At 44.5% G+C, this 26136-nt stretch overlaps 1 protein-coding gene across 2 annotated transcripts in view; it reads right to left on the bottom strand.

The window, feature by feature from the left end:
* Positions 1 to 26136, bottom strand: part of LOC149469839 (multidrug and toxin extrusion protein 2-like) — a 76384-nt gene that overhangs the window by 32818 nt on the left and 17430 nt on the right. For both annotated transcript variants that reach the window (XM_089668437.1, XM_089668436.1), the window contains exons 5-9: positions 25370 to 25412; positions 11332 to 11376; positions 9276 to 9373; positions 8111 to 8208; positions 7886 to 7999 (exon numbers count right to left, since the gene is read on the bottom strand). In XM_089668437.1, coding sequence (XP_089524563.1) covers positions 7886 to 7999; positions 8111 to 8208; positions 9276 to 9373; positions 11332 to 11376; positions 25370 to 25412 — 398 coding nt within the window. The remainder of the gene's footprint in view (positions 1 to 7885; positions 8000 to 8110; positions 8209 to 9275; positions 9374 to 11331; positions 11377 to 25369; positions 25413 to 26136) is intronic.

The following is a 26136-nucleotide window of genomic DNA, read 5'->3' as shown; positions in this document are numbered from 1 at the left end:
TATTGAAAGAGAAGATGCTACCATCATTCCCTTGGTCGTCATGAACTTTTCCAACATGACAATGATCCAAATCATACATCTAAGGCCACTGCTGCAATTCTGAAGAACAGGGTGAAAGTGATTCAGTGGCCAAGTATGTCTCCTGATCTGAACTAAATAAAACACCTATGGGGAATTCTGAAGTTGAGCATCACTCTCCATCCAGCATCCAGGCTTTAAAAGAGGTTGTTCTTGAAGAATGGAAAAACATAGATGTTGTCACCAACTTGCGCTTTCCATACCTAGAAGACTTGGTGCTGTTCTTACAAATCATGGAGGTCATACAAAATACTAGATGGAGTAGTTTTTGTTGTGGGGTGTATTCATTTTTGCATCAACTAATTTGAGTAAAACTGAAGATTTTGTAATCTAAGTCATATTATTAACCTCCCTTTCATGTAATGAGCTAAACAAATGCTCTATAAAACTAAGTTTTGTAAAAATTTTTGAAATTGTTCTTGTGCTCATTGAGATATTGATTAAAATCTTACTTTTCAAAAAAGGGTGTACTCATTTATGCTGAGCGCTATAATATGGGGTTAAATAGAGTCGTTAAATAGAGTCACATATGAAAAAAACAACTTTTTTTGCCAGGTTGCTGCAGATCAAAGCTCATCTCTATGATCTGCAGTAGAATGAAACGGAGTAGATACACAAGTAACAATGTTACTTTACATCCATCTATTTTATGTCTGTACAGTGTTTGGCAACACTAACTGCTAAAATTGCTGCATATGCAAAGCAACGTCTGGCTTCACTTTAACCACTTCCAGTCCGGACACTTTTACCCCCTTCCTGACCAGGGCAATTTTCATCTTTCAGCGCTATCACACTTTGAATGACAATTGCGCGGTCATGCAAAACTGTACCCATATGAATTTTTTACCATTTTTTTGAAACAGATAAAAACTTTATTTTGGTGGTATTTATTCACCGCTGGGATTTGAATTTTTTTTGCTATGTAAATGAAAATGTCCAAAAATTTTGAAAAAAAAAAGTGTTTTTCTTATAAAATTTTGCAAATAAATAATATTTCATCATAAATCTTGGCCAAAATTTATTCAGTTATCTTTTTAGTAAAAAAAATAAGCCAAATTAGTTTATAACCAAAAATTATCATTTTTAAACATTTTTTTTTTATTATTATTTATATTATTTAATTTTTTTACATACTGTCACCCTAGCGGTACAGTGTCACCATGGTGACACTGTACTACTTTTGGGGGTGATGAAGATTTTTTTTTTTACACTGATTGCTTTTACACCCATATAGGATGTAAAAGCAATCATTTCTCTTTCTCTCTGTCTGCATTCTTGCAGCCATTGAGAACTACTGAGTGAGCTGTGATTGGTCACAGCTTATCACATGGTACAAGGCTGTTGTGAATAGCCTTGTACCATGTGACCTCTGTGATCATTCACAGATTTCACATGTAGTAAGCAATGATGTCACAAGTGACATCTTGCTTACTACTTTGCATGTGATCACTGATTGGCCAATCAGTGATCACATGATCGGGACCTCGTACAGAGGTGCCGTCCGACGATCGGTGTTTCAATGTGTCCGGAGGACACAGCGGGCATCAGATCGCGGTGCTGCGCACTCCCGGGGAGTGCGCACAAGCAGGGTGTGGGGAGGCTGTTTATAAACGGCCACCCGACCCTGCAGTGCCACCGTCCGGCTGTTTATATACAAGGGCCGGTCAGGAGGTGGTTAAGTTCACTTTAAGGCTCCATTCACGCTAGTGCGACTTGCCATGTGACTTTGGACACATAAACAAGTCGCAGCCCATTTATTTCAATGGCACCCTATCCAATCTATACGACTACGGTAACATTGCAGCGACTTCTCGGCCTTTTGGCTAAGATCAAGTGTAGTATCGACCTTGCCTTTAGGGGTGTCCCTGCTTCCAGCTAGGATGTTGAGAACCACTTGCATCTATCCCAGCCATTTGGTCTGTGTGGGGTACCCTCCTGGTAGGATCATCGATTAAATTCGGCTTCACCTGCTTGCTGCTATTGGGTTTGAGGCTTAGCCCCCACACAGAACGAGTTTGTGGTCTTCCCCCCTTGTTCACTCTGCGTTACTACCTCCGGGCAGTAGACGCTCAATAGCCTTTTCAAAGGCTAAGCAAGAGTGAAGCCGCCGAGGAAGAAGGAGAAGGAATCCGCTGAAGATCTCTGGGAAGCCCTCCTGAGAACTCCTCTGCGACAAGATGGGGAAGAAGCAGACCACCAAGAAGCCGCTGACCGCCGCCGCCGCCCCTGCCAAGACCCCGGGAGAAGCCCCCTCCGCCTCCACCTCAGAACGCTCCGGCCCTGCAGACGGTCTCCCCCCCTGGAGCCCTGGATGAAGCAGACAGTCGTGCTGCGGCTGAAAAAAGTGGAAGGCAGAGTCCCGGACATGACCCCGGAAGTCTTCGGCAAGAAGATGATCCTTGAACAAGGATTTAGCAAGGCAGAGACCCTGTCGGTGCAATCCTTCATGAAAGGTATTTTCTTCGTAACTTTTGTATCATTACAGGTATGCAGAAGGTACTGGGAGACGGTGAAGACCTCTGGGCCTGACTCCCTTTTCCGCAAGTTTATTGCGAATTCTCCCATTCAAAGGGACGAAAGGCGGATCACGGTATCCATGAGGAACCCTCACGTCCCTGGAAGAGACATCGCCACCTATCTCCAAAGGTTTTGCGTCGTGTTGAAGGACCCAGTCCGGATACTAGACGCCAACGGCTTCTGGACAGGTAAGTGGTCTGTGTTTTGCAGATTGCTGAGAGATCGTCCCGCTGGAGATCTCCAACACCTGCAACGGTGCTTTTCCCTGGGAGCGTCAGCAGGACTCCTACATTACCTGGATCAACCCCAGTCATGCCGCAGGTGCGGACAGCCGGGGCACGAGGGTAAGGATTGCCATGTGCTTTCATGTAGGTTCTGCCGGTCTGCAGGTCACGAGACCAAGGATTGCCCGAGGTCCAAAACCTGCAACCTCTGTGGACGGTCAGAGCACGTCTACAGGGACTGCCCAGAAAGAAGCAGGACGTACGCTGGGGCCCTGAGCAAGGGCCCTGCTGCCAAACCAGCGCCACAGAAGCCTCAGAAGGACCCAGGTAAGAGGAACCCCCCTCCCCCCACCCCCCCCCCCCCCCGGACCCTGGTCCCCCCGCCCCTGGCCCTCCTGCCCCTTCCGCCCCTGGCCCCCCTGCCCCACCCCCCTCGGGCCCGGTTCCACCCCCCCCTGACCTGTCCTCACAGGAGGATTTCCAGCCCCTTCCCCCTGCCACCCCCGTCAGCAGCTCTGCGGCGGGGATCAGGAAGCGGAAGAAGGAGCAGGCCAGCCCGGCGGCGGAGGACCCCTCCTCCGCCACCAAACGGCCTGCCGTCCTCCAGGATGTCGCAGGTCCCGACCCCGTGGGGGAGCACCTCGACACACTGGAGGAAGAGGAAGAGGTGGAAGAAGAGATGGCTCTGACCCGGTCGGGGCCAGACCTCTCCACCGACTTCGATGAGGTCCTCAACGAGGTCCTCAACCAGATCGGACTGAGCCAGGACCCTGGCCAGGCCGCAGAGGTCGCCCCCCCTCTCCAGGGGAGGTAAGCACAGCCCCTGCCGACTAACCCCTTCATCTCTTTCCCATGATGGCTGAGATCTCTATCTTTTCCATTAATGTGAGGAGCATCAAGGATGTGTCTAGGAGGCAGACCGTGCTGACCTTTCTTTCCACACAGCAGAGTGATGTCTACATGCTTCAGGAGTGCGCACTTCCCCCTCTGAGGAGGTACACTCATTTGTCCTCCCAGTGGACCCACGGTCCCTCCTACTGGTCTGGGGGATGGCGATTGCAAGTCCGCAGGGGTAGCGGTTCTTATCAGGGGAGGACGTTTCACTGTTGACTCCGTCCATGAGCTCGTCTGTGGCTGCCTTTTGGTCATAGACGGTTCGTGGGCAGGGGAGCCCGTTAGGCTCATCAACGTGTATGCCTCCCCGGAGAAGAACGCGCGGCTGGAACTTTTCCAAACCCTGCGGACGCAACTCGTCACAACGAGAACAGTAGTAATCGGCGGTGATTTTAACTGTCCGATAGAGGAGGATGGGCGCAGCTCCAGCATGTACGCAAAACTCGACGCCACCTCGAAGCTGCTCCGGAAGGTGATTGCAGAGGTTTCCCTGCAGGACGCAGTGGGATCCGTGGGGCGCGGTTCCGTGAACTACTCATGGAGCCGCCCCGACGGATCTGTGCGTTCCAGGATCGACTTTGTGCTCACCTCCAGGGCAGTCAGGCACCGCGGGTTCTCCATGGTTCCCTGCTTTTTCTCTTACCACAGGGCCATTCACTTTCAAGGTGATCTGGGAGAGGGCTTTGCCCCGGGCCCAGGCTCCTGGAAGCTGAATTGCACCCTGCTGGACGATGAGGAACTGCTAGAGGAGCTCAGGGAAACCTACGGTGCCTGGCGAGAGGAGAAGTCTTTCTTTCCCAAGGTAAGCGACTGGTGGGAGTTCGTGAAAGTCAAGCTGCGCAGCTTCTTTCAGGCCAGGGGACGCCAGCAAGTGTGTGCCAGGAGGAGGGAACTCAGGAGGCTGCAGCGTCAGCTGCAGTCCCTGCAGGACCTTCATCACTGTGGCTGGGACGTGAGGCAAGACCTGGAGGACACCAAGAAGAGCTTGAAAAAGCACTTTGAGGAAGAATCCAGGCACATTGTCTTCCGTGCCAAGGTGGAGCATCTAGAGAAAGGTGAGAAGTGTAACTCTTTCTTTTTCAGGAAACTCCACTCAGGACACACACCCCTGTCTGAGCTGCGCGACAAGACTGGAACACTCCAGAAGGGGAAGGAGGCCGTGATGGAAGTGGTCAGCGACTACTACTTCCCCAAAGAAACAAACACGGAAGCGGCCGACAGGTTCTTGTCAGGTATCTCTAACGCTATTGATCCTGCAGGTTTGTCGGCCACCAACGCCCCCTTGACGTTGGAGGAGCTGCACTCTGCCGCTAAATCCTTTAGGCGAGGCAGGACCCCGGGCTGCGACGGTCTCCCAGCAGAGCTCTATGTAGCGCTGTGGGACCTCATGGGCCCGGACCTGCTCGAGCTGTACGAGGAGATGGTGGTGGAGGGCAAGATGCCTCCTTCGCTGAGGGAGGGGATGATCACGATCCTGTACAAGCGTAAGGGGGAGAGATGTGACTTGAAAAATTGGCGTCCCATCTCTCTCCTGAACGTGGACTACAAGATCCTTGCCAAAGTCATGGCGAACAGGCCGAAGGCTGTCATCGGACAGATCATCCACCCGGATCAGACTTGTGGCATTCCTGGCCGCAGGATTGCGGACAGCCTTGCGCTTGTCCGGGACACGGTCCAATACATCAAGGACCGCCGTGTGCACGCGGCCCTGGTCAGTCTTGACCAGGAAAAGGCCTTTGACCGTGTCTCCCATGGGTTTATGTGCAGAGCCCTGCGCAAGTTTGGTCTCAGGGAAATGTTTTGTTCGTATGTGGATATTATGTATAATGACATTTGCAGTTCCGTGCAGGTGAACGGCTGGAAAACTGACCCCTTCCCGGTCCTCTCCGGGGTCAGACAAGGCTGCCCTCTTTCACCTCTGCTTTTTGTTTGCTGTATAGAGCTCTTCGCCGAATGCATCAGACGGAATCCAGAGATCGGAGGAATCACCGCACCGGGACCAGACAGACGGGAAGTGAAGTGCTCGCTCTACATGGACGACGTGACGGTGTTCTGTGCCAACCAGCGCTCCATCTGCTCGTCCAGACCTGCGAGGACTTCGGCCAAGCTTCGGGGGCAAAGGTCAACTGCGGGAAGTCGGAAGTCATGCTCTTCGGAAAGTGGTTCCTGCCTTCTTCTGCATTCAAGACAGACTTCATGAAAATTTTGGGAGTGTGGTTTGGTGTCGAGGGCGCAGCCCTAAAGTCTTGGGAGGAGAGACTGGCTAAAATGCGGCAGAAATTCGGACTTTGGAGCCTCAGAGACCTCTCCATCGAAGGGAAGACACTGGTACTCCGCAGCGAGATTCTCCCTGTGTTGCAGTACCTCGCCCAGGCCTGGCCCCCACGGGTCAACACCTGTAAGGCCATCACCAGGGCGGTGTTTCACTTCATCTGGGGCTCCAAGATGGACAGAGTGAAGCGGGCAGTTATGTTCGAGGAACCCCTCAAGAGCGGTAAGGGCGTGCCCGACATCGCCACCCAACTGAGGGTGTTCTTTGCTTGCAACTGCATCCGCAGAACTTTGCCCAAACGGATTATGGACTCTGGCGGGAACGCAATGTCTCGCTTCTTCCTGTTGCCTCTCTGGAGGTCCCTCGGGTGGGACACTTGGGATAGTTCCATCCCCTACAACTGGGACACTCCTTGGTACTACTTGGATACCTTCAAGTTCATCAGGGAGCAGGGGCTGCAGGGAGTCAAGCCTGACTTGTGGAAGCCAAAGACCATCTACAAGCTGATCAGAGGAAGCGACATTTTGGAGTCGGTTCCAGGCCTGCCTTCAGACACCTGCAAGGTGGTCTGGAGGAATGTTTCTTCAAACATTCTCACCAACAGGCACAAAGACCTGGCATGGATGGCAATCCAGGGGGGGTTGCCTCTCAGGACATTTATGCATGCCAGGAACCTGAGCAGATACAGACACTGCCCCTTCTGCATCATCCATGAGGAAACGTCTCACCACGTTTTCTGGGAGTGTTCATTTGCTCAGGCCCTGTTGGGGGCCCTGGAACCTGAACTCAAGGACTTTGTACCACAGACAGTCATCACTCACTTTGGGGTGTTGAATGGACTATTCTGTTGGGACTTTTTCTCTGGAGGACATTGACGGCGCCTGGCGGGTGCTGTGTTGTTTTAAGGACGCTTTATGGTGCGCCAGAAAGCGCCTCATCCACCAGCGGGAGAGGATGTCCATTGAGGACTGGCGCAGACTGATCCTCAGTCTGCTCAGAGACTATACCTTGATGGACTTTAAGGAGGAAGAGGACGTCTGAAGATTCCCCCTTCCCCCTACTCCCCCTTGCGTGTCTTTGTCCCTTCAATAAAGCTTCGGGCCTGTGTTTCCCCCTTTTTTTCCCCCTCCCCCCCCCCACACACCCGATGCCTATTGTAGACTGTAACGTTCGGTTTTCGTTTTTGCATGATTTTATGACATTAGGAAAAGTATTGTGTATTAGGATGCTACGGTTTTTGGGGTAAGCGGCGTTATGCATGACGTGGTGGTCTGGAGATTCGTCCTCCACGCACATCATGTCAGGCATCATACCGCTGAGGGAATGTATTTATTCCTGAATGTATTTATTGTATGCTTGGAACTGTATTGCAATGTGGTGCGCTGCGTCGCAGTACAGGGTGAGATGTACCCCGATTACAAGTATCATGTTGTTTTTGATGCTTCTGTAATAAAAGTATCTTTTCAATCAAAAAAACATTGCAGCGACTTTAAAAAAAAAGTTAGAATTTGGAGTTGGACTAGTGTGAACCGAGCCTAAGAGCTGGGGATTGTTGGCAAGTGTGATTGGGGGGGGGGGGATTGCCATGGCAAAAGGACTGGATGTACTACATATGCCCTGTGTACTTTGAAGTCGTTTTTATGGGCATGTGTATCACACTCCCAGTGTGCTACATGAGTTAAAAATGTATTTAAAAAATCAAATAAAACTGACTTAACAAAAAATATTGGTGATAAACATTCACTAATGTAATTATCCTTTGTCCCCAGTAACAGTGCATTGCTGAGAGTTCCAAGCATATGCAATTCTCTGCCAATGTATATGATGCACCAAAGCCACATATTTCAGTTGCTGGCTACTGGAAAGCAGGAGATTAAGAAAATGTAGGGTTGCAACGCACCTGCCAAAAAGCCTCCAATCTCAAAGCTCCACCACTCAATGCACACCATGAGCATGCTGGGGATCGCTAAGCGCATAAATAAGCCCCATTCCTGTAAACAGTCTGTGGACCAACCTAACAAAGATAATATAACAAATGAAATGCAGTACACAAAAATGTGACAATCTTCTTCTGGATATTTACTATACAGATATAGCTGAGTGAGCTTTATACTGACTCACATACCTCCCCAAGTTGATACATGCAGTTTTTTCCTAATAATATAGGCAAATAGAACACCAGACATTGCAAACTGAGATACTGTGTTTGCCCAAGCTGATCCTCTATAAAAAAATAAATAAAAGCATTTTAACTACACAAGAAAGAACAGAATTATGTTACAAAACACATTTAAGCAATGCATGTTAGTTGGGCCTATTAACCCTAAGAATTATTAACTCTAAGAATAAAAATAAAAACTGAAAGAAAACAAGTGAAGTGTAAATATGTTTTCAGCTTGATAGATACTGTATATGTATTTAGTTCAAACAAAGCCAGGAGCTAGAAAATGTCACTGTATAATGTCATCATGCATTTGCAGTTGTGACCACTGTTTTATGACATAAATTATCATGGATTTGAAAGCAGTCTGATCCTGTATATATATCCCATAATTCAGAAAGATGTCTGTGCACTGTAAAAATGTATTTAAACTACTGAAGTATATCACATGTGTCTAAGTTGCAGCATTATCAGTGTTAAATATCCAGTGCTTTGATTGGAGAAGGGGTGTATAACCTTTATATTCTCCCTCCTTCCAAACACAGTGTCTTGCATTGATTGAAAATAATGCAAGATGTTTACTGAATGGAAAACCTGGTATGTAAGCAATCCACTGTGACTCCTGCTGAGATTTTAACTCTCAAAACCAGAGGTGTAGTATGGACTGCAGTGTACTGGCATGAATGAAAGTCAGAGTTATTTATTTATTTATTTCAGGTACTTCTATAGCGCCATAAATTTACGCAGTGCTTTACATATGTATTGTACATTCACATCAGTCCCTAACCCTCAAGGGGCGTACAATCTAAGGTCCCTAACTGACATTCATACATACACATACTAGGGCCAATTTAGACAGGAGCCAATTAACCTACCAGCATGTCTTTGGAGCGTGGGAGGAAACCGGAGTATCCGGAGGAAACCCATGCAGGCACAGGGAGAAAATGCAAACTCCAGGCAGGTGGTGCCGTGGTTGGGATTTGAACCAGCGACCCGAGTACTGCCAGGCGGAAGTGATAACCATTTAGAGTTGTACAAAACTCCAACCTAAACACATGGGACATACTTCATTAGTGTGGATTTATATAAAAAACATACAGTAATACTGTGTAAAAAAAAAAATACTTACTCAACTCCAAGCTTTAAACCATACATAAAGATGGCATTCACAGCAACATTAATGAGGTTTACTGCAAAACCAGTTATAACCTGTGGCCATATTATATTCTAGAATAAAAGATAAAAGCAAACTACAAAGTAAATACCTTGGAACAGTAGTAATTAGAACCATCAACATATTTAAAAACCCACAGTAAACCCAGATATGTATACATTTAATAATCCTTAAATATTAAAAAATAGCACTTTAATCTGTCCTTATGTTAGCAGCCTGCAATCCACTGCATAGTATGATTCAAACAGGAAGAAGAGGGGCACAAAGGAAGAAGCATGCTGTAAACCATAAAGGGTTCTACTGCTATGCATTGTCCTGTTAATAACACAGAGAACTCATCAATGTACTTCTGTTATTTTACTATTCAGTCACCAGCTAGGACCAGTCCATGACTAGGCTTCACTGCAGAGGAGAAAAGTGAGATCAGCAATCAGACCATGTTACCTTACAGGACTAAGTGACTCTTAAAGTGTTACTAAAGTAGAAAAAAAATAATTAAAATAACAAACATGTTATACTCACCTGCTCTGTGCAGTGGTATTGCACAGAGTGGCCCCAATCCTCTCCTCGGGCTCCCTGCCGGCGCTCCTGGCTCCTCCTCTTTGTGTCCCCATAGCAAGCCATTTACTATGTCTGTGCTATCAAAAGCTGTATGTCTATGGAGCTACTCTCCATAACCTTACACAGAGGGACATAGCCCCACCCCCACTTCCTCCTAACTGCATTTGATTGACAGCAGCAGGAGCCAATTGTTCCTGCTACTGCTCGAGTACTGTGTGAAGAGGAAGAAAGGGGAGAAAAAATGCAGCCATGCACAGTGCTGGATCTATTCTCCCCTCTCTTCCACACGGAAGGGGGAGGACAGGGAAATAGAATTTTTTTTTTAATCTTAATGTAAAGAATGCATTAAGGTAAAAAATATTTTTAGCTTTAGTATCACTTTAAAGTGTCTTTCCACCTTTGCAGTCAAATTTTGCAAATTCCCAACATACATTTGTTAGGTTTTCTTATTCACACAGCACACCTAAAATTATAGCCTGAAATGTGCAATTAAAGAAATTAGAGACAGATTTAAGGACAGACTGGTTTAAAAGTGCATTAACATACAATGTAACATCCAAGCCTTGAGATCTTTAACCCTTTGTTAGGAGAGACAGTGTGCACATCAAGTTTACAATTGATAATAAGATCTGTCAGCGCAGTATAAACAGCTTTAATTATGGTAGATATAACCCACGGCCCCCCACATAGAAAGAGAAAGGTAAGAAAGGTTTTCAGCAATGAAATAGGTAAGCATCAAGTTTAAATATATTTTTCAAGTTAGACTATGTGAATTGGAACATGTAACAAATTTAAAGTAGGTCTTATCCTTATATGGCTGCAAAGGTGGAATAACACCTTAAGCCCTGGTTCGACTTGTTATGTGACTAATAGACTATGTGACTATTTCAAGTCGCATGACACGTCGCACCCTATTGTTGGCAATGGAACCATTCAAATCGGTGCAACATCAACTTAGTCAGAGTCGCACCAATTTTGAAAGTAGTTCCTGCACTACTTTTTGCGATTTCAGGTGCAACTTGCATAGACATTTGTGAATAAAGTTACACAGATGTCTTCCAAGTCGCACCTGAAGTTGCACTGACATGCATCTTTAAAAATGAGCAACTTTAAGTGAAGTCGCACGATTTCAAAGTTGGATGCAGTGTGAACCCGGCTTAGTGTGACTGAACAGAAGAAGGTGAACAAAGGGTCCACCGCCATTCTGGGTTAGTTGGTAAGCCCCAGAGCAGTACTAGAGATGTGTGGACAAAATAAAGAGTGGATGGCAGACAGGCACACTGCAGATCATCTCTGTGACTATTATTCAGAAAGAGGTTCTTCATACCCTATTCCTCTGTACAATATAGTGTCCGGTAATGAGTGGGAAAGTGAATCCTTAGCAGTTAACTCTGCCTTCTATAAAATGATTGCTGCACAGAAAAAAGCAAGGTAAATTATATGAGTATACCTGGTTCTGTAAATATCGTGTCTGCAGCTGGTAAAGGAAAACTGCCTGTAAATAGATATTTAAATTTTAGAAATACCTCACAGCGGCAAGACAAAAAAAATACATTTCAAATCCCCACTTTGGGAAACCTAAAAGTTATCCCTGCTTGTATACTGCAAGGGTTAATTGTTTTTTAGATCTAGGGGACTTTTTTAGACCTGCACTGGCAGACCAGTCCCCACAGCATCTGGTCCAGCGGTCTAAGATCCTGACATCATTAAGACCAATGCAGGGTTCATAGCCCTGCATTGGACAGGATGATGCTGAGGGAGAGTCCTCTGCCAGAGTATAGGGGAGTGCAATCTGCTGAGGAAGTAGATGACCATGTAAAAATGTCCCCTAGATTAAATAAACAGTTAATTCCTGCAGTGCAGGTGCAGCCCCTCTGTGAGGGGTAATTTTTAACCACTTGCTGCCCAAGCCAAATTTGAAACTTCTCACATACATGTAAAAACCTGCATTTACTGGATAATTACATAGAACCCCCAAACATTATATATTTTCCAAAAGCAAATGGCCCAGGAGAAAAAAATAAAGATAAAGAAAAATAGTGGCCGTTGCAGTTTTTTTTATGTCACATGATATTTGCAAAATTTTCAGGCAACAGTACACTTTATTTAATTTTAGCACACACAAACACACAATAATATCCAATTTTTTGGTAAAATAAAATATGATGTTACATGGAGTAAATCGATAAATAAACACGTACCACTTAAAATTTGCCCACCCCCTTGAATGGAGACAAACTACAGTAACTAAAACTCTCCATATTAAAACAAACAATTTGCGCTAGTAAAAAAAAAAGAAAAATATATTTGTGAAAAAAGTTATGAGTCCCATAGACCATATAAAGTCACATAATTACTGTGGTTGGTGAAAATAATATATTTGCAAACAAAAATCCACCAAAAAAATTGTGTCAGTCCTCCACCAAATAAACTCACCAGAGCTATATGCTGATAATAAAAATCAGCATAAAGCGCTTTTTTGCTCTGGGAGCGATGAACAGCAGATTGATGAGACAATACTTGGCTTTAAACACGATATCCAGGGAGCAATACTCTGCAGTAGCATGTGTCACTAAATAGATCCACTTCTTATAGACACCACCATAACCATAGGATGTTTAGAAACACTTGGAAAAAAGAACAAAAGCTCATGGTGCAGTACCCTTTAAAATCATCTCCTTTAATACAAACACATTGCACTTACAAGAAACGGTGACCTGACAGACACCAGCATAAACAGCATATCCAGATCAAGTAAAATGAACCCAGCAGCCTCGCCTATAACGAGGATGGGACGTCTCACATCCATCCGCTCCGTGAGAACTTCAAAGATGAAACGCGTAGGGAGGGGCTTGATTGATGTGATGTCATTACGTTCCCAATAGTCAGTACGGCGCATGTGCGAGGCTGCTGGGTTCGTTTTACTTGATCTGGATATGCTGTTTATGCTGGTGTCTGTCAGGGCAGCGTTTCTTGTAAGTGCAATGTGTTTGTATTAAAGGAGATGATTTTAAAGGGTACTGCACCATGAGCTTTTGTTCTTTTTTCCAAGTGTTTCTAAACATCCTATGGATATGGTGGTGTCTATAAGAAGTGGATCTATTTAGTGACACATGCTACTGCAGAGTATTGCTTCCTGGATATCGATTCTTAAGCCAAGTATTGGCGATTGCAGAGTATTGCTCCCTGGATATCCTGTTTAAAGCCAAGTATTGTCTCATCAGTCTGCTGTTCATCGCTCCCAGAGCAAAAAGCGCTTTATGCTGATTTATTTAGTTTATTTGGTGGAGGACTGACTACATTTTTTGGGTGGATTTTTGTTTGCAAATATATTTTTTTCATCAACCACAGTAATTTAGAATTGCTTTATGTGACTTTATATGGTCTATGGGACTCAAAACTTTTTTTCACAAATATATTTTTCTTTTTATTTACTAGCGCAAATTGTTTGTTTTAATATTTGCACACTTTATGGTCATAGGGTGGATTTGCAGCTGGTAGTATATTTATATATATTTTTTTCATTATTCATTATATTTAATTTAGTGTGAATATTATATATTTATATTTGTTTTTCTTTGGGCCATCTATATTTATCCATCATAAAAATCTCCATAGTTGACACTTTAAAAGCCTTTACAGGTTACCAGTTTAGAGTTACACAGGAGGTCTGGTGCTAGAATTATTGCTCTCGCTCCGACATTCCCGGCAATGTCTCACATGTGTGGTGTAATCACTGTGGTAGCTACGTATGCATTTACTTTAGCACGGGAAGGGGGGGACATCCCTTGTAATAGCATGGGCAGTGACAAGTACTCTTTACTGAGAGATCTCCCCTCTCCTCTCAAAAGCATCTGATCGAACTGATATTGCTTTAATCAGATGCTTTAGTCCTCATGCATACTGGACGTTTTTAAAGCTGCTGTTTTTGGCTTTTGATGTTTTTTTCTACAGCCAGTAAACCCCCCAGCATGTTATCCTACAGTTGCAAGAAAAAGTATGTGAACCCATTGGGATTACGTGGAGTTTTGCATGAATTGGGCATAAAATGTGCTCTGAACGTCATCTAAGTCACAACAATAGAAGAACACAGTCTGCTGAACATAATACTACACAAACATTAGATGTTGCCATGGTTTAACCGCTTGCCGCCCTGTCACCGTGTATATACGTGTGCAGGGCGGCAGTGGAGCGCAAAACCACATTTAAAAACGGGTTCTGCGCTCCCAACACTTTCGCCGGCAGGGGGCGCGCGCGCTCCCGCCAACCCGCGGGTGACACGATTTGATCCAGGAGGGATCAATCATTAGATTTCAGCCAGTGATTTCTGGCTGAAATCACATGATCGGTCCCTGTCCTATCCTGTCCTGAGTTGACATACACACAGGGCAGGATATGATGTCATTCTTCTCTGCCAGGACACATTCCGTTCCAGACAGAGAAGAAGACATCCAAAAAGTGAGTACACAAGCACTACACTACAGTTAGAACACTCTAGGACACATTTAACCCTCTGATCGCCCCCCCCCCTCCCCCCCAGTTAACCCTTCACTGCCCTGTCACCAGTGTCACTGATCAGTGAAGCGATTTTTACTGATCAGTGTCGCTGGCAACTTCCGATAGAGTTAGCGCCCCTCCCAGATAGCGCCAGATTGCCCGCCAGTACACCAGTAATCCTGTTTAACCCCTTGATCGCCCCTCCCCCCCCCTCCAGTTAACCCCTTCACTGCCCTGTCACCAGTGTCACTGATCAGTGAACCAATTTTTACTGATCACTGCATCAGTGTCGCTGGCGACTTCCGATTTAGTTAGCGCCCCTCCCAGATAGCGCCAGTTTGCCCACCAGTACACCAGTAATCCCGTTTAACCCCTTGATCGCCCCCCCCCCCCAGTTAACCCCTGCACTGCCCTGTCACCAGTGTCACTGATCAGTGAACCAATTTTTACTGATCACTGTATCAGTGTCGCTGGCGACTTCCGATAGAGTTAGCGCCCCTCCCAGATAGCGCCAGATTGCCCGCCAGTACACCAGTAATCCCGTTTAACCCCTTGATCGCCCCCCCCTCCAGTTAAACCCTCCACTGCCCTGTCACCCAGTGTCACTGATCAGTGAACCAATTTTTACTGATCACTGTATCAGTGTCGCTGGCGACTTCCGATAGAGTTAGCGCCCCTCCCAAATAGCGCCAGTTTGCCCGGCAGTACACCAGTAATCCCGTTTAACCCCTTGATAGCCCCCCCCCCCCAGTTAACCCCTGCACTGCCCTGTCACCAGTGTCACTGATCACTGAACCAATTTTTACTGATCACTGTATCAGTGTCGCTGGCGACTTCCGATAGAGTTAGCGCCCCTCCCAGATAGCGCCAGTTTACCCGGCAGTACACCAGTAATCCCGTTTAACCCCTTGATCGCCCCCCCCCCCAGTTAACCCCTGCACTGCCCTGTCACCAGTGTCACTGATCAGTGAACCAATTTTTACTGATCACTGTATCAGTGTCGCTGGCGACTTCTGATAGTGTTAGCGCCCCTCCCAGATAGCGCCAGATTGCCCGTCAGTACACCAGTAATCCCGTTTAACCCCTTGATTGCCCCCCCCCCCCCCCAGTTAACCCCTGCACTGCCCTGTCACCAGTGTCACTGATCAGTGAACCAATTTTTACTGATCACTGTATCAGTGTCGCTGGCGACTTCTGATAGTGTTAGCGCCCCTCCCAGATAGCGCCAGTTTGCCCGCCAGTACACCAGTAATCCCGTTTAACCCCTTGATCGCCCCCCCAGTTAACCCCTTCACTGCCCTGTCACCAGTGTCACTGATCAGTGAACCAATTTTTACTGATCACTGCATCAGTGTCCCTGGCGACTTCCGATAGTGTTAGCGCCCCTCCCAGATAGCGCCAGATTGCCCGCTAGTACACCAGTAATCCCATTTAACCCCTTAATCTCCCCCCCCCCCAGTTAACCCATTCACTGCCCTGTCACCAGTGTCACTGATAAGTGAACCGATTTTTACTGATCACTGTATCAGTGTCGATGGCGACTTCCGATAGTGTTAGCGCCCCTCCCAGATAGCGCCAGATTGCCCGCCAGTACACCAGTAATCCCGTTTAACCCCTTGATCGCCCCCCCCAGTTAACCCCTTCACTGCCCTGTCACCAGTGTCACTGATCAGTGAACCAATTTTTACTGATCACTGTATCAGTGTCGCTGGCGACTTCCGATAGTGTTAGCGCCCCTCCCAGATAGCGCCAGTTTGCCCGCTAGTGCACCAGAAATCCCATTTAACCCCTTGATCGCCCCCCCTCCCCCCCCCCCAGTTAACCCCTTCACTGCCCTGTCACCAGTGTCATTGATTACAGTGAACAGATTTTTACTGATCACTGTATTAGTGTCACTGGTGACTTCCGATAGTGTTAGCGCCCCTCCTAGATAGCGCCAGTTTGCCCGCTAATGCACGGGATTTTTTTTACCAAAAACATGTAGCAGAATACATTTTGGCTTAAATTTATGACTAACTTTGAGTTTACGATATATTTTTTATAGCTGAAAGTAGAAATATTGTTTTTTTTCAAAATTTTTGTGGTTTTTTTGTTTATAGCGCAAAAAATAAAAAGCGCACAGGTGATCAAATACCACCAAAAGAAAGCTCTATTTGTGTGAAAAAAAGGACGTAATTTTCGTTTGGGTGCAGCATTGCATGACCGCGCAATTATCATTTGAGTTAGTGCAGCGCTGTATAGCAAAAAAAGGCATAAATTACAGTATGTATACCATAGTTTGTAGACGCTATAACTTTCACACAAAGCAATCAATATACACTTATTGGGATTTTTTTTACCAAAAACATGTAGCAGAATACATTTTGGCTTAAATTTATGACTAACTTTGAGTTTACGATATATTTTTTATAGCTGAAAGTAGAAAATATTGGTTTTTTTCAAAATTTTTGTGGTTTTTTTGTTTATAGCGCAAAAAATAAAAAGCGCACAGGTGATCAAATACCACCAAAAGAAAGCTCTATTTGTGTGAAAAAAAGGACGTAATTTTCGTTTGGGTGCAGCATTGCATGACCGCGCAATTATCATTTGAATTAGTGCAGCGCCAAACAGCAAAAAAAGGCCTGGTCATTAAGGGGGGTAAATCCTCTGGGGCTCAAGTGGTTAATTGCACATAACATGTAAACATTCACAGTGCAGGGAGGAAAAAGTATGTGAGGCCCTAGCTTAATGACTTCTCCCAGAGCTAATTGGAGCCAGGAGTGAGCCAACCTTGACTCCAATCAGTGTGATGATATTGGATGTGTTGCTGACAGCTGTCCTGCCCTTAAAAAACACACACCTGTTTTGGGTTTACTGGTTTCAAGAAGCACTGTCTGATGTGAACCATGCCTCGCAGAAAAGAGCTCTCAGAAGACCTACAATCAAGAATTGTTGACTTGCATGAAGCTGGAAAGGGTTACAAAAGTATCTCCAAAAGCCTTAATGTTCATGTGTCCATGGTAAGACAGACTGTCTACAAATGTCTACAAATGGAGAAAGTTTAGCACTGTTGCTACTCTCCCTAGGCGTGGTCGTCCTGTAAAAATGACTGCAACAGCACAGCGCAGAATGCTGCATGAGGTAAAGAAGAATCCCAGAGTGTCAGCTAAAGACCTACAGAAATCTCTGGCACATGCTAACATTTTTGTTGACACATCTACAATAAGGAAAACATTAAACAAGAAAGGAGTACATGGGAGGACACCACGGAGGAAGCCATTGCTGTCCGAAAAGAATATTGCAGCACGTTTGAAGTTTGCAAAAGAGCACCTGGATGTTCCACAGCACTACTGGCAAATTATACTGTGGACAGATGAAACCAAGATTGAGTTGTTTGGGAAGAACACACAACACTATGTGTGGAGAAAAAAAAGGCACAGCACACAAACCTCAAATCCCCACTGTAAAACATGGCGGAGGGAGCATCATGATTTGGGGCTGCTCCGCTGCCTCGGGGCCTGGACGGATTGTTGTCATTGATGGGAAAATGAATTCCAGAGTTTATCAAGACATTTTGCAGGAAAATGTACGACCATCTGTCTGCCAACTGAAGCTCTGCAGAGGATGGGTGATGCAACAGGACAATGACCCAAAGCATACAAGTAATTCAACAAAACAATGGTTGCAACAGCACAGAACCTCAACCCAATTGAAATGCAGTGGCATGACCTTAAAAGAGCGAGTCACACCAGACATTCCAAGAATATTGCTACACTGAAACAGTTTTGTGAAGAGGAGTGGTCCAAAATTACTCCAGATCGTTGTGCAGGTCTGATCTGCAACTACAGGAAACGTTTGGTTGAGGTTATTGCTGCCAAAGGAGGGTCAACCAGTTATTAAGTCCAAAGGTTCACATACGTTTTCCTCCCTGCACTGTGAATGTTTACATGTTATGTGCAATTAAACCATGGCAACATCTAATGATTGTGTAGTATTATGTTCAGCAGACTGTGTTCTTCTATTGTTGTGACTTAGATGACGTTCAGAGCACATTTTATGCCCAATTCATGCAAAACTCCACGTAATCCCAAGGGGTTCACATACTTTTTCTTGCAACTGTATGTATCCATGCACACATAGACTGTAATCAATGTTTTTTGGCTGGAAAAAGAACCCAGGAATAGTGGGTTTCTAGAGTTTTTTTAGCTGTAAAAACGCTCTAATGCTGAAAGCCGCAGCAAAACGCGATAAAACGCATTTTTGGACTTTTTCTTACCAAAAAAAAAATTTTCTGTAAACAAAGTGCTAAAAAACGCAAACGCAGAAAAACGCAGCTAAGCACGACAAAACCCCGCTAAATGCTAATGCAAAAACGCTAAAAAAAAATGAAAAATTCACGTTTTTAATGTGACTTTACACAGCTAACGTTACCAGCGTTATCAAAATGCCCAGTGTGCATGGAGACTCACAAGCATGTAACGGCTTGTAAGTAACAGACCAAAATAGAAGTGACTAAATCCTCATCGCTTCCTGTTTCATACACCATACACAATAGAGATGAATGGGGAATGGAAATTCCTCCATCTCTAAAGTAAGGCAACTAAAACCCCCCTACATCAGTTCCGGACTGCACAGTGGAACAGGACAGCAAGGGAAAGGTGGCAGGTGGTGGGGGTGACCTCCTTTTCTGCCCCCCTGTAAAAGTGGTCTGGAGGCTGTATAGCTTCTTGGATCACTTTTACTCTACAGAACCACTGAAACCCTAGGACATACGGGTATATCCATTTACACAAAGTGGTTAGGTTTTACAGAATTGGGCTTAACTACCTTCCCGCTGCCCTATAGCAGATACACTGCTACAGGGCGGCAGGGGTGCATAAAATCACGTATATATACGCGATTTTGCATTTCTGGGTAGGGGGCGTGCCATTTGAGGCTGTTATTCACCGGGTCATGGAAGGTGATTACTCGCCGGCGCCCAGTGATTACCGAGCATCTCCGACGGGGAGGAGGACTGTTTTGTTTACTAACAGTTCTCCTCCCTGTCAGCTCGGGCACATTGCTCTGGATGGCTGTGCACAAAGAAATCTTAAACGAAAAGTGTAAACATGATACAGCTATTGCAGAACTAAGGGTCCTAGAACAAGCTATCAGTGCAGACAGAGGTGCAAGTGAGAAAGACATCATTAACCTAACCATAGCGGATATGGAACATCCCCTCAAATGCACTACAGACTGTTATAAACCACTGCAGTGTACACTCTTATCTTCTCCAATGCTCTTGACAACATAGAGACTTCTTTTCAGCATCAAGTTAAAGAGGTTCCAGCAACTTCCTGCATGCAAAATCACTCCAACACCTTTCCAGCCTATCTACCTAACCTTCCTTCATGCGTCACAGAGCATCAGAGCAAACTGCAAGCAAGTTATCAATCTCCTGTCATCAGTACAGCATCAAATAAATGTACCATTGGAGCAACCGACTTCAAGCAAGACACTCGCAAGAATGCATCTGCTGCACCATATTTTCCTGTCTTATAACAGCGATGTCAAAGATAGCACAATCAGCACCGTTCAGCCAACATCTTGCATAAAGTCGGAGACAACTGAGACAGCAGAGTTTGTGAGGTACATACTTCGTAGAGAGCTCACAAAAACTGGTCTTACAAGTTTTGATGACCAACCTGAAAACAACATAAGTTGGAAATGTGCTTTCAGAACTGCAATCAATGGTCTTGGTATTACAGCTGCTGAAGAGTTGGATCTGTTGATCAGATGGCTTGGTCCTCTATCTGTCGCACTTGTTAAGACATTAAAATCAGTTTTCATGGGCAATCCTACAGCAGGCCTCACAGCTGCATAGGATCGATTAGAGTATAGTTATGGCAGTCCAGAAGCTATAGAAAATGCTCTGTTCATGTGTCTGGAAACTTTCCCAAAGACATCTGGTAAGGACAACAAGGAGTTCCAGAGATTGAGTGACCTTCTCCCTGAGCTTCAGCTAGCCAAGGTAGACTCAAAACTACCTGGACACTGCCAGAGGAGTAAACCCAATCGTCTCCAAGCTCCCATATGGTTTGCAAGAAAAATGGTCCACACTAGGGTCATCATACAAAAACAGAACAATGTTTCCTTCCCTCCATTCTCTTTCTTCTGCGAATTCATCAGGAACATTGCAGAGACCAAGAACGACCCAAGTTTTTCCTACGATAAGTAGTCTCTTTTTATCCTTTCCTAAGAGTACCAGTCTTCAGGCCAACTATAGGAACCATAGAGGGCCTGTATCCGTGAAAAAAGACTGACATCCTCCCCACTCTCACCACAGTTGTGGCTGCAAATAAACAGAGTAGGAAGATTGAAAACCCTAACCAAGTGTGTCCCATTCACAAGAAGCCACACCCCCTCAAAAATACATCGGCTTTAGGAAAAAGCCTCTTGAAGAGCGTAAGGAGCTTTTAAAGACATTTGTGGTATGTTTCGAGTGTTGTGCTTCTACCGAACATTTGGCTAAGGACTGTAATATGTCCATCACGTGCATACAGTGTGGCTCAGACAACATGTGCAAGCCCTCCATCCACTTGAGCCCAGCTCTGCACAACCTGTTAACTCTCCTCCCAGGTCAGAGAAGAGTTACAGATCAAGTGCCTGATTACACCATAATTTCTTCATCCTGCACTGAAGTTTGTGGGAAAGACTGCTGTAATAAGTTGTGTGCTAAGATATGTCTGATGAACATATACCACGAAGATCAACCAGAAAAGACTCTAAAGGTGTATGCGATCTTAGATGATCAGAGCAATAGATCACTTGCAAGATCCAAACGGTTTGATATATTTGAAACAAAGGGTGAGGCTCATCCTTACACCTTGGGTACTTGTAGTTGAACTACAGAGGTTTTTGCAAGAATGGCTCATGGACTCATGGTATCTCCTCTCAAAGGTAACCTGCAATTACTCCTACCTACACTTGTTGAGTGCAACCAGATACCTGCTAACAGGGAAGAAATCCCTATACCAGCTGTTGCCTTCCATCACCCTCAACTGAAGGTAATAGCAAGTGAGATACCACCACTTGACAAAGATGTTCAGATCCTTCTTCTGTTACGAACAGACATTCCAAGGGTTCACAAGGTACACAGACAAGTCAGTGGAGCCCCAGATGCCCCATTTGCCCAGCGCACAGATCTAGGTTGGGTCATCATAGGCATCGTCTGTATAGGCAAAATGAAGAGACCTACCAATGTGTCAGCATTAAAAACAAATATTCTGCCAAATGGCTGAAACACTTACTTTAAGCCATGCCCACATCACTACTGGGTGAAAGAAGATAGCCAGCTGCAAATGGCAGCATAGTATCTCAGGTAACACAAGCCCTTTCTCTCCCCATGACGACGACCTGGACTCTACAGTGTTTAATACAACCAGTGAAGATGATATACTGGCTCCTTCAATGGAAGACAAAGAATTTATCAGAGTAATGGACAATGAGTTCTTTCAAGACGACTCCAATAACTGGGTAGCACTCCCAAGAGAGAGATTGTCCAACAAATTGCAGCAGGCCATCAGTAGATTCTCCTCCTTAAATAGCAACTTAAGCAGGAAACCAGAGATGCAAGGGCACTTTGTGGACTTTATGCAAAATATATTTGACAGAGATCATGCAGAGCCTGCACCCCCACTAAAGGAGGGAGAAGAATGCTGGTACCTTCCATCCTTTGATGTGTATCACCCATGAAAACCAGACCAAATCAGAGTTGTCTTTGATTCCAGCGCTCAGCATGAAGGTTAACAACATGCTAATTACTGGACCCAACTTGAACAACAGTCTAATAGGAATCCTGATCCGCTTCAGACAAGAACCCATAGCAGTAATGAACGACATTCAACTAATGTTTCACTGTTTCGTTGTCAAAGAAGACAACAGAAACTACCTCAGTTTTCTATGGCACAAAGACAAAGACATCAACAAGGAAGGGATAGAATATCGAATGAAGGTACATGTCTTCGGTAACAGTCCTTCCCCTGCAGTGGCAACTTACGGGCTAAGGAGAACGGCTCAGGCTTAAGAAAAGGAATATGGATCTGATGCCCGCCAATTTGTTGAAAGACACTTCTATGTTGATGACGCACTCAAATCCTTTCCATCTGCTAAAGAAGCAATCGATCTTCTCACCAGAACAAAGGAAATGCTGTCTGTAGCAAACCTTAGATCTATCATCCACTGGGTTTCATTGCTCCAGTTACCATTCAAGGTAAGATCCTGCTAAGACAGTTATCTACTGAGAACATAGACTGGGATACTCATTTACCTAGTGAGAAACAACACAAGTGGGAAACGTGGAGATGTTCTTTGAGGTCATTAGAAAAACTTCAGATTTCACATTACTATGCTCCAACTTCCATTTTAACTGCTGACCATAGAGAGATTCATATTATCTCCGATGCATCAGTTGAAGCTATTGCTGCAGTAGCCTATTTAAAGACCTCTGGAATCAATGGAGAATCACACTGTAGTTTTGTTCTAGGCAAGGCAAAACTCACTCCCAAACCAGCACATACCATACCAAGATTTGAACTTTGTGTGGCTGTGCTAGCGGTAGAAATTGCCGAAGTCATTCGAAGTGCTATGGACACTAGAATTGATTCTTTCACCTTTTATACAGACAGTAAGATAGTACTTGGTTATATATACAACCAAACAAAAGAGTTTTACATGCACGTCAGCAACAGGGTAGAGCGTGTAAAGAGGTTCTCTCTACCAAGTCTATGGCATTACGTCCCTACTGAACTCAACCCAGCTGACTGTGAGACCAGAGCCGTCTCATCAGCAGCTCTTTAGAACAGCTTATGGCTTTCGTCGCCAAGGTTTTTGTGTGAGAACTTTTACTCACTCCTTACTGACGACACCTATGGACTAGTAAGTCCCGAAGATGATAAGGAAATAAGAACTGTGAACATCTCACTTCACACTTCTGTGAGTACAAAACAGAAGCTGTGGTCACACTGTTTTGAGCATTTTGTTACCTGGTCATCTGCTGTAACAGCTATTGCTCACCTAACTCACATTGCTCGTTGCTTTGCAAAGAACACTACATCAGAGTGTCATGGTTGGCACATTTGTTCTGGATGCTCCACAGCAGCAGATATTGCACGGGCAGCAGAGGTAATTATCCATTGTGTGCAACAAGAGGTGTATCAGGAGGAATTTGAGAGAATCAGAAATGGACCTGAATTGTCCAAAAACAGTTCGCTCTTCAATCTAAACTCTGTAGTTGACGCCAATCAGCTACGGATAGTTGGTGGTCGTATAGGGAAATCTAAGCCTAATCTCAAGGTTGGAGATCTCATTCTCCTAAAGGACAAGGAAGTTTGTCAGAATGAATGGCATATGGGTCTTATTACTAAAGTTATGCCCACTGATGATGACAAGGTCCGGAAGGTAGAGATCAAGGGAGGATCAACACAAACTTTTGCTCAAACAATTACAGAATTAGTACTTATTTTGCCAGGTGACTGACTTATGCAACCACTCTGCCACGCTATTGCACAGCGGGGAGTACATTGCTGCTAACCATAAGTTATTTACTTGGAACTTTAGTATTCTCTGAAGATGTCCCATGTTGGATTACTATGTGTTCTGCCATGTACTGTAGTTGAACTTATGTTTATGTTTGCTTGTGGCATGTTTCTTGTTACAGGTTCCAAGACATTCATCAGAATTGGACTTATTGAATATATATATTTTGAAGTTATGAAATCTAAAGAGTTCAGATGGGGAGTGTTGTGTTACACTATTTGCTTTACTATTGTTTCTCTGTGACCATCACTTGTTTATCATTTCTGTGTGTCTTTAAGCTGTCTTCTCCTGTCTAAGCTGAGCTCTTTCTCTTACCGTACTTGTGTATATCCCTCCCCCCTGCCTCTCTCTGGTAGTCATTCCACTGTATCCTGCCTTTCTGAATGCATCTTTCCATGAGGCTTACAACATTAATGTTTTTCTACCTATGGTTATTCTCCATTAAACGGAACATTCAAATGGGTTTCCTCATCTGACTTCCTTAACATGTGAGTTAAACTGTCTGACCCGATGCAAGAGATAGATTCAACACCACGTCGTATAGCTGTATACATCGCTGGAGATAATGTTTATGGTCCTGTAGTTGAGTCAGAACATAAGAGATCATGTGAATGTGGTTACCTTTTTAACAACTAATCCCCAGCTTTTTTTGTGCTTTAGATACAGTAAGTTATTTGTGTTTGTAACCCCATATTTTCATCCCTGTGACACTTGTACTAGAAATAGGGAGAGTAGCTGTCACTGGGCCAGGAAGGCACAACATTGTAATAAAAAAAGACTAACTGCTCCTCATTGTACTAAAAATGTGCCCCCATGGATAAGGAAAGGAAATCCACTTAACTTGTGTATATACAGCAATAAAACCTCAAGGGTTGCAGAAAAAGGGAGGACCAGAGTATGGTTGACAGTCCAGATAAAATTGAGATAATGGCTACAGCAATCATATAAAAACGGTATTTTATGGATTCCATGGGGTCTGCAAAAACCAGCCTCTGGAGCACACTTTGTGCTGTAAAAAGTTTAACCCCGAGATTGCTAAATACTTTTTTGCCCAGTCCTTCCTTTCCAGTCTAGCATCAATAATCCTTGAAATGCATTGGCTGTTTTTTACATGATTACTACATTTTATGCTAACCGTCAACCACACTTTGTCATCCTCTTTTTATACAAACCTTGAGACATTACACTGATGGCCATGTCAGGTTCCATTGTATATTTAGAAGCTGCCTCAAAAAGAACAATCACATCAGACTAAAATCACCCACACCAGAGTCCAGTTTCTCTTCACTCTTCTTCAGTAAGGCTATAAAAATCTGACAGAGGTGCTAATCCTTTCCTGCTTTACTAAAAGTTGGACTTTAATACACATGGTTTGCTATTATTTGTATACTGTATATGTCAGTCTACAACACCAATGAATATCATACAAAACTTACAGGAAGTGCAGGGATGAAAATCATCACATATTTCTGGCTTAACCTATAAAATAAAAGTGACACTACATGTTACATCTAGCATGTTTTTAGCTAGGAACCTAAGAATACATGCAGAGCAAAGTCAAAAGTTACAGAGGTTATTCCTGCAATCATGTGATAACAGATAGATGAATAACTTCAGTGACATTCTATCGTACAAGGTTTGGTGACAAATTAACCTTTATTACTTCCTACATAATGGACATGTTTTGGATTTTTTGTGGATTAATACAAATGATCTGATGCCCGCTTGTTCCCTAAGTTATCAAGGATCTGTAGCTGCACCAAGTTCTACTCATAATTTGAATTTCTAGATATTTAGGAAATATTATAGGGTCTATTGCTAAAGATAAATATTGGCGCTAACATCCTGTTCTGTGTCAAAATGCAGCTATTAGAATTAAATAATATGTAAACCAAACATTTCATATTCCTGATATACGCCTGCTGTACCATGTATTTGTATGAAAAAATATCCTGTTCTCTTCGTATTGCTTCCTTTGTTAGAAATCTCTGGTGTTCCTGCCAGTTCCTCTGCTTTCCTATTAAAAACTGACTACACTAGGCTGGAGAGCACAGCGAAGTAAGTTCTCTAAGTTCTGTGGGAACTCAGTGTGCTCTTCTCCAATGATCAGACTTGTGCTGACAAACCTTCTTTTCCCCTGCACAGCCTTTCACTGAAAAGATCAGTGTGCTGCTGTTTCACCTCCCCTAGCTCTTAAGTAGCT

This window comes from Staurois parvus, unplaced genomic scaffold (genome assembly GCF_062004578.1).
Source record: "Staurois parvus isolate SC_StPar_1 unplaced genomic scaffold, SC_StPar_1.0 ptg000058l, whole genome shotgun sequence".
Taxonomy (NCBI): Eukaryota; Metazoa; Chordata; class Amphibia; order Anura; family Ranidae; genus Staurois; species Staurois parvus.
Note: the sequence above shows the minus strand (reverse complement) of the source record. Positions and strands in the feature narration are given on the sequence as shown.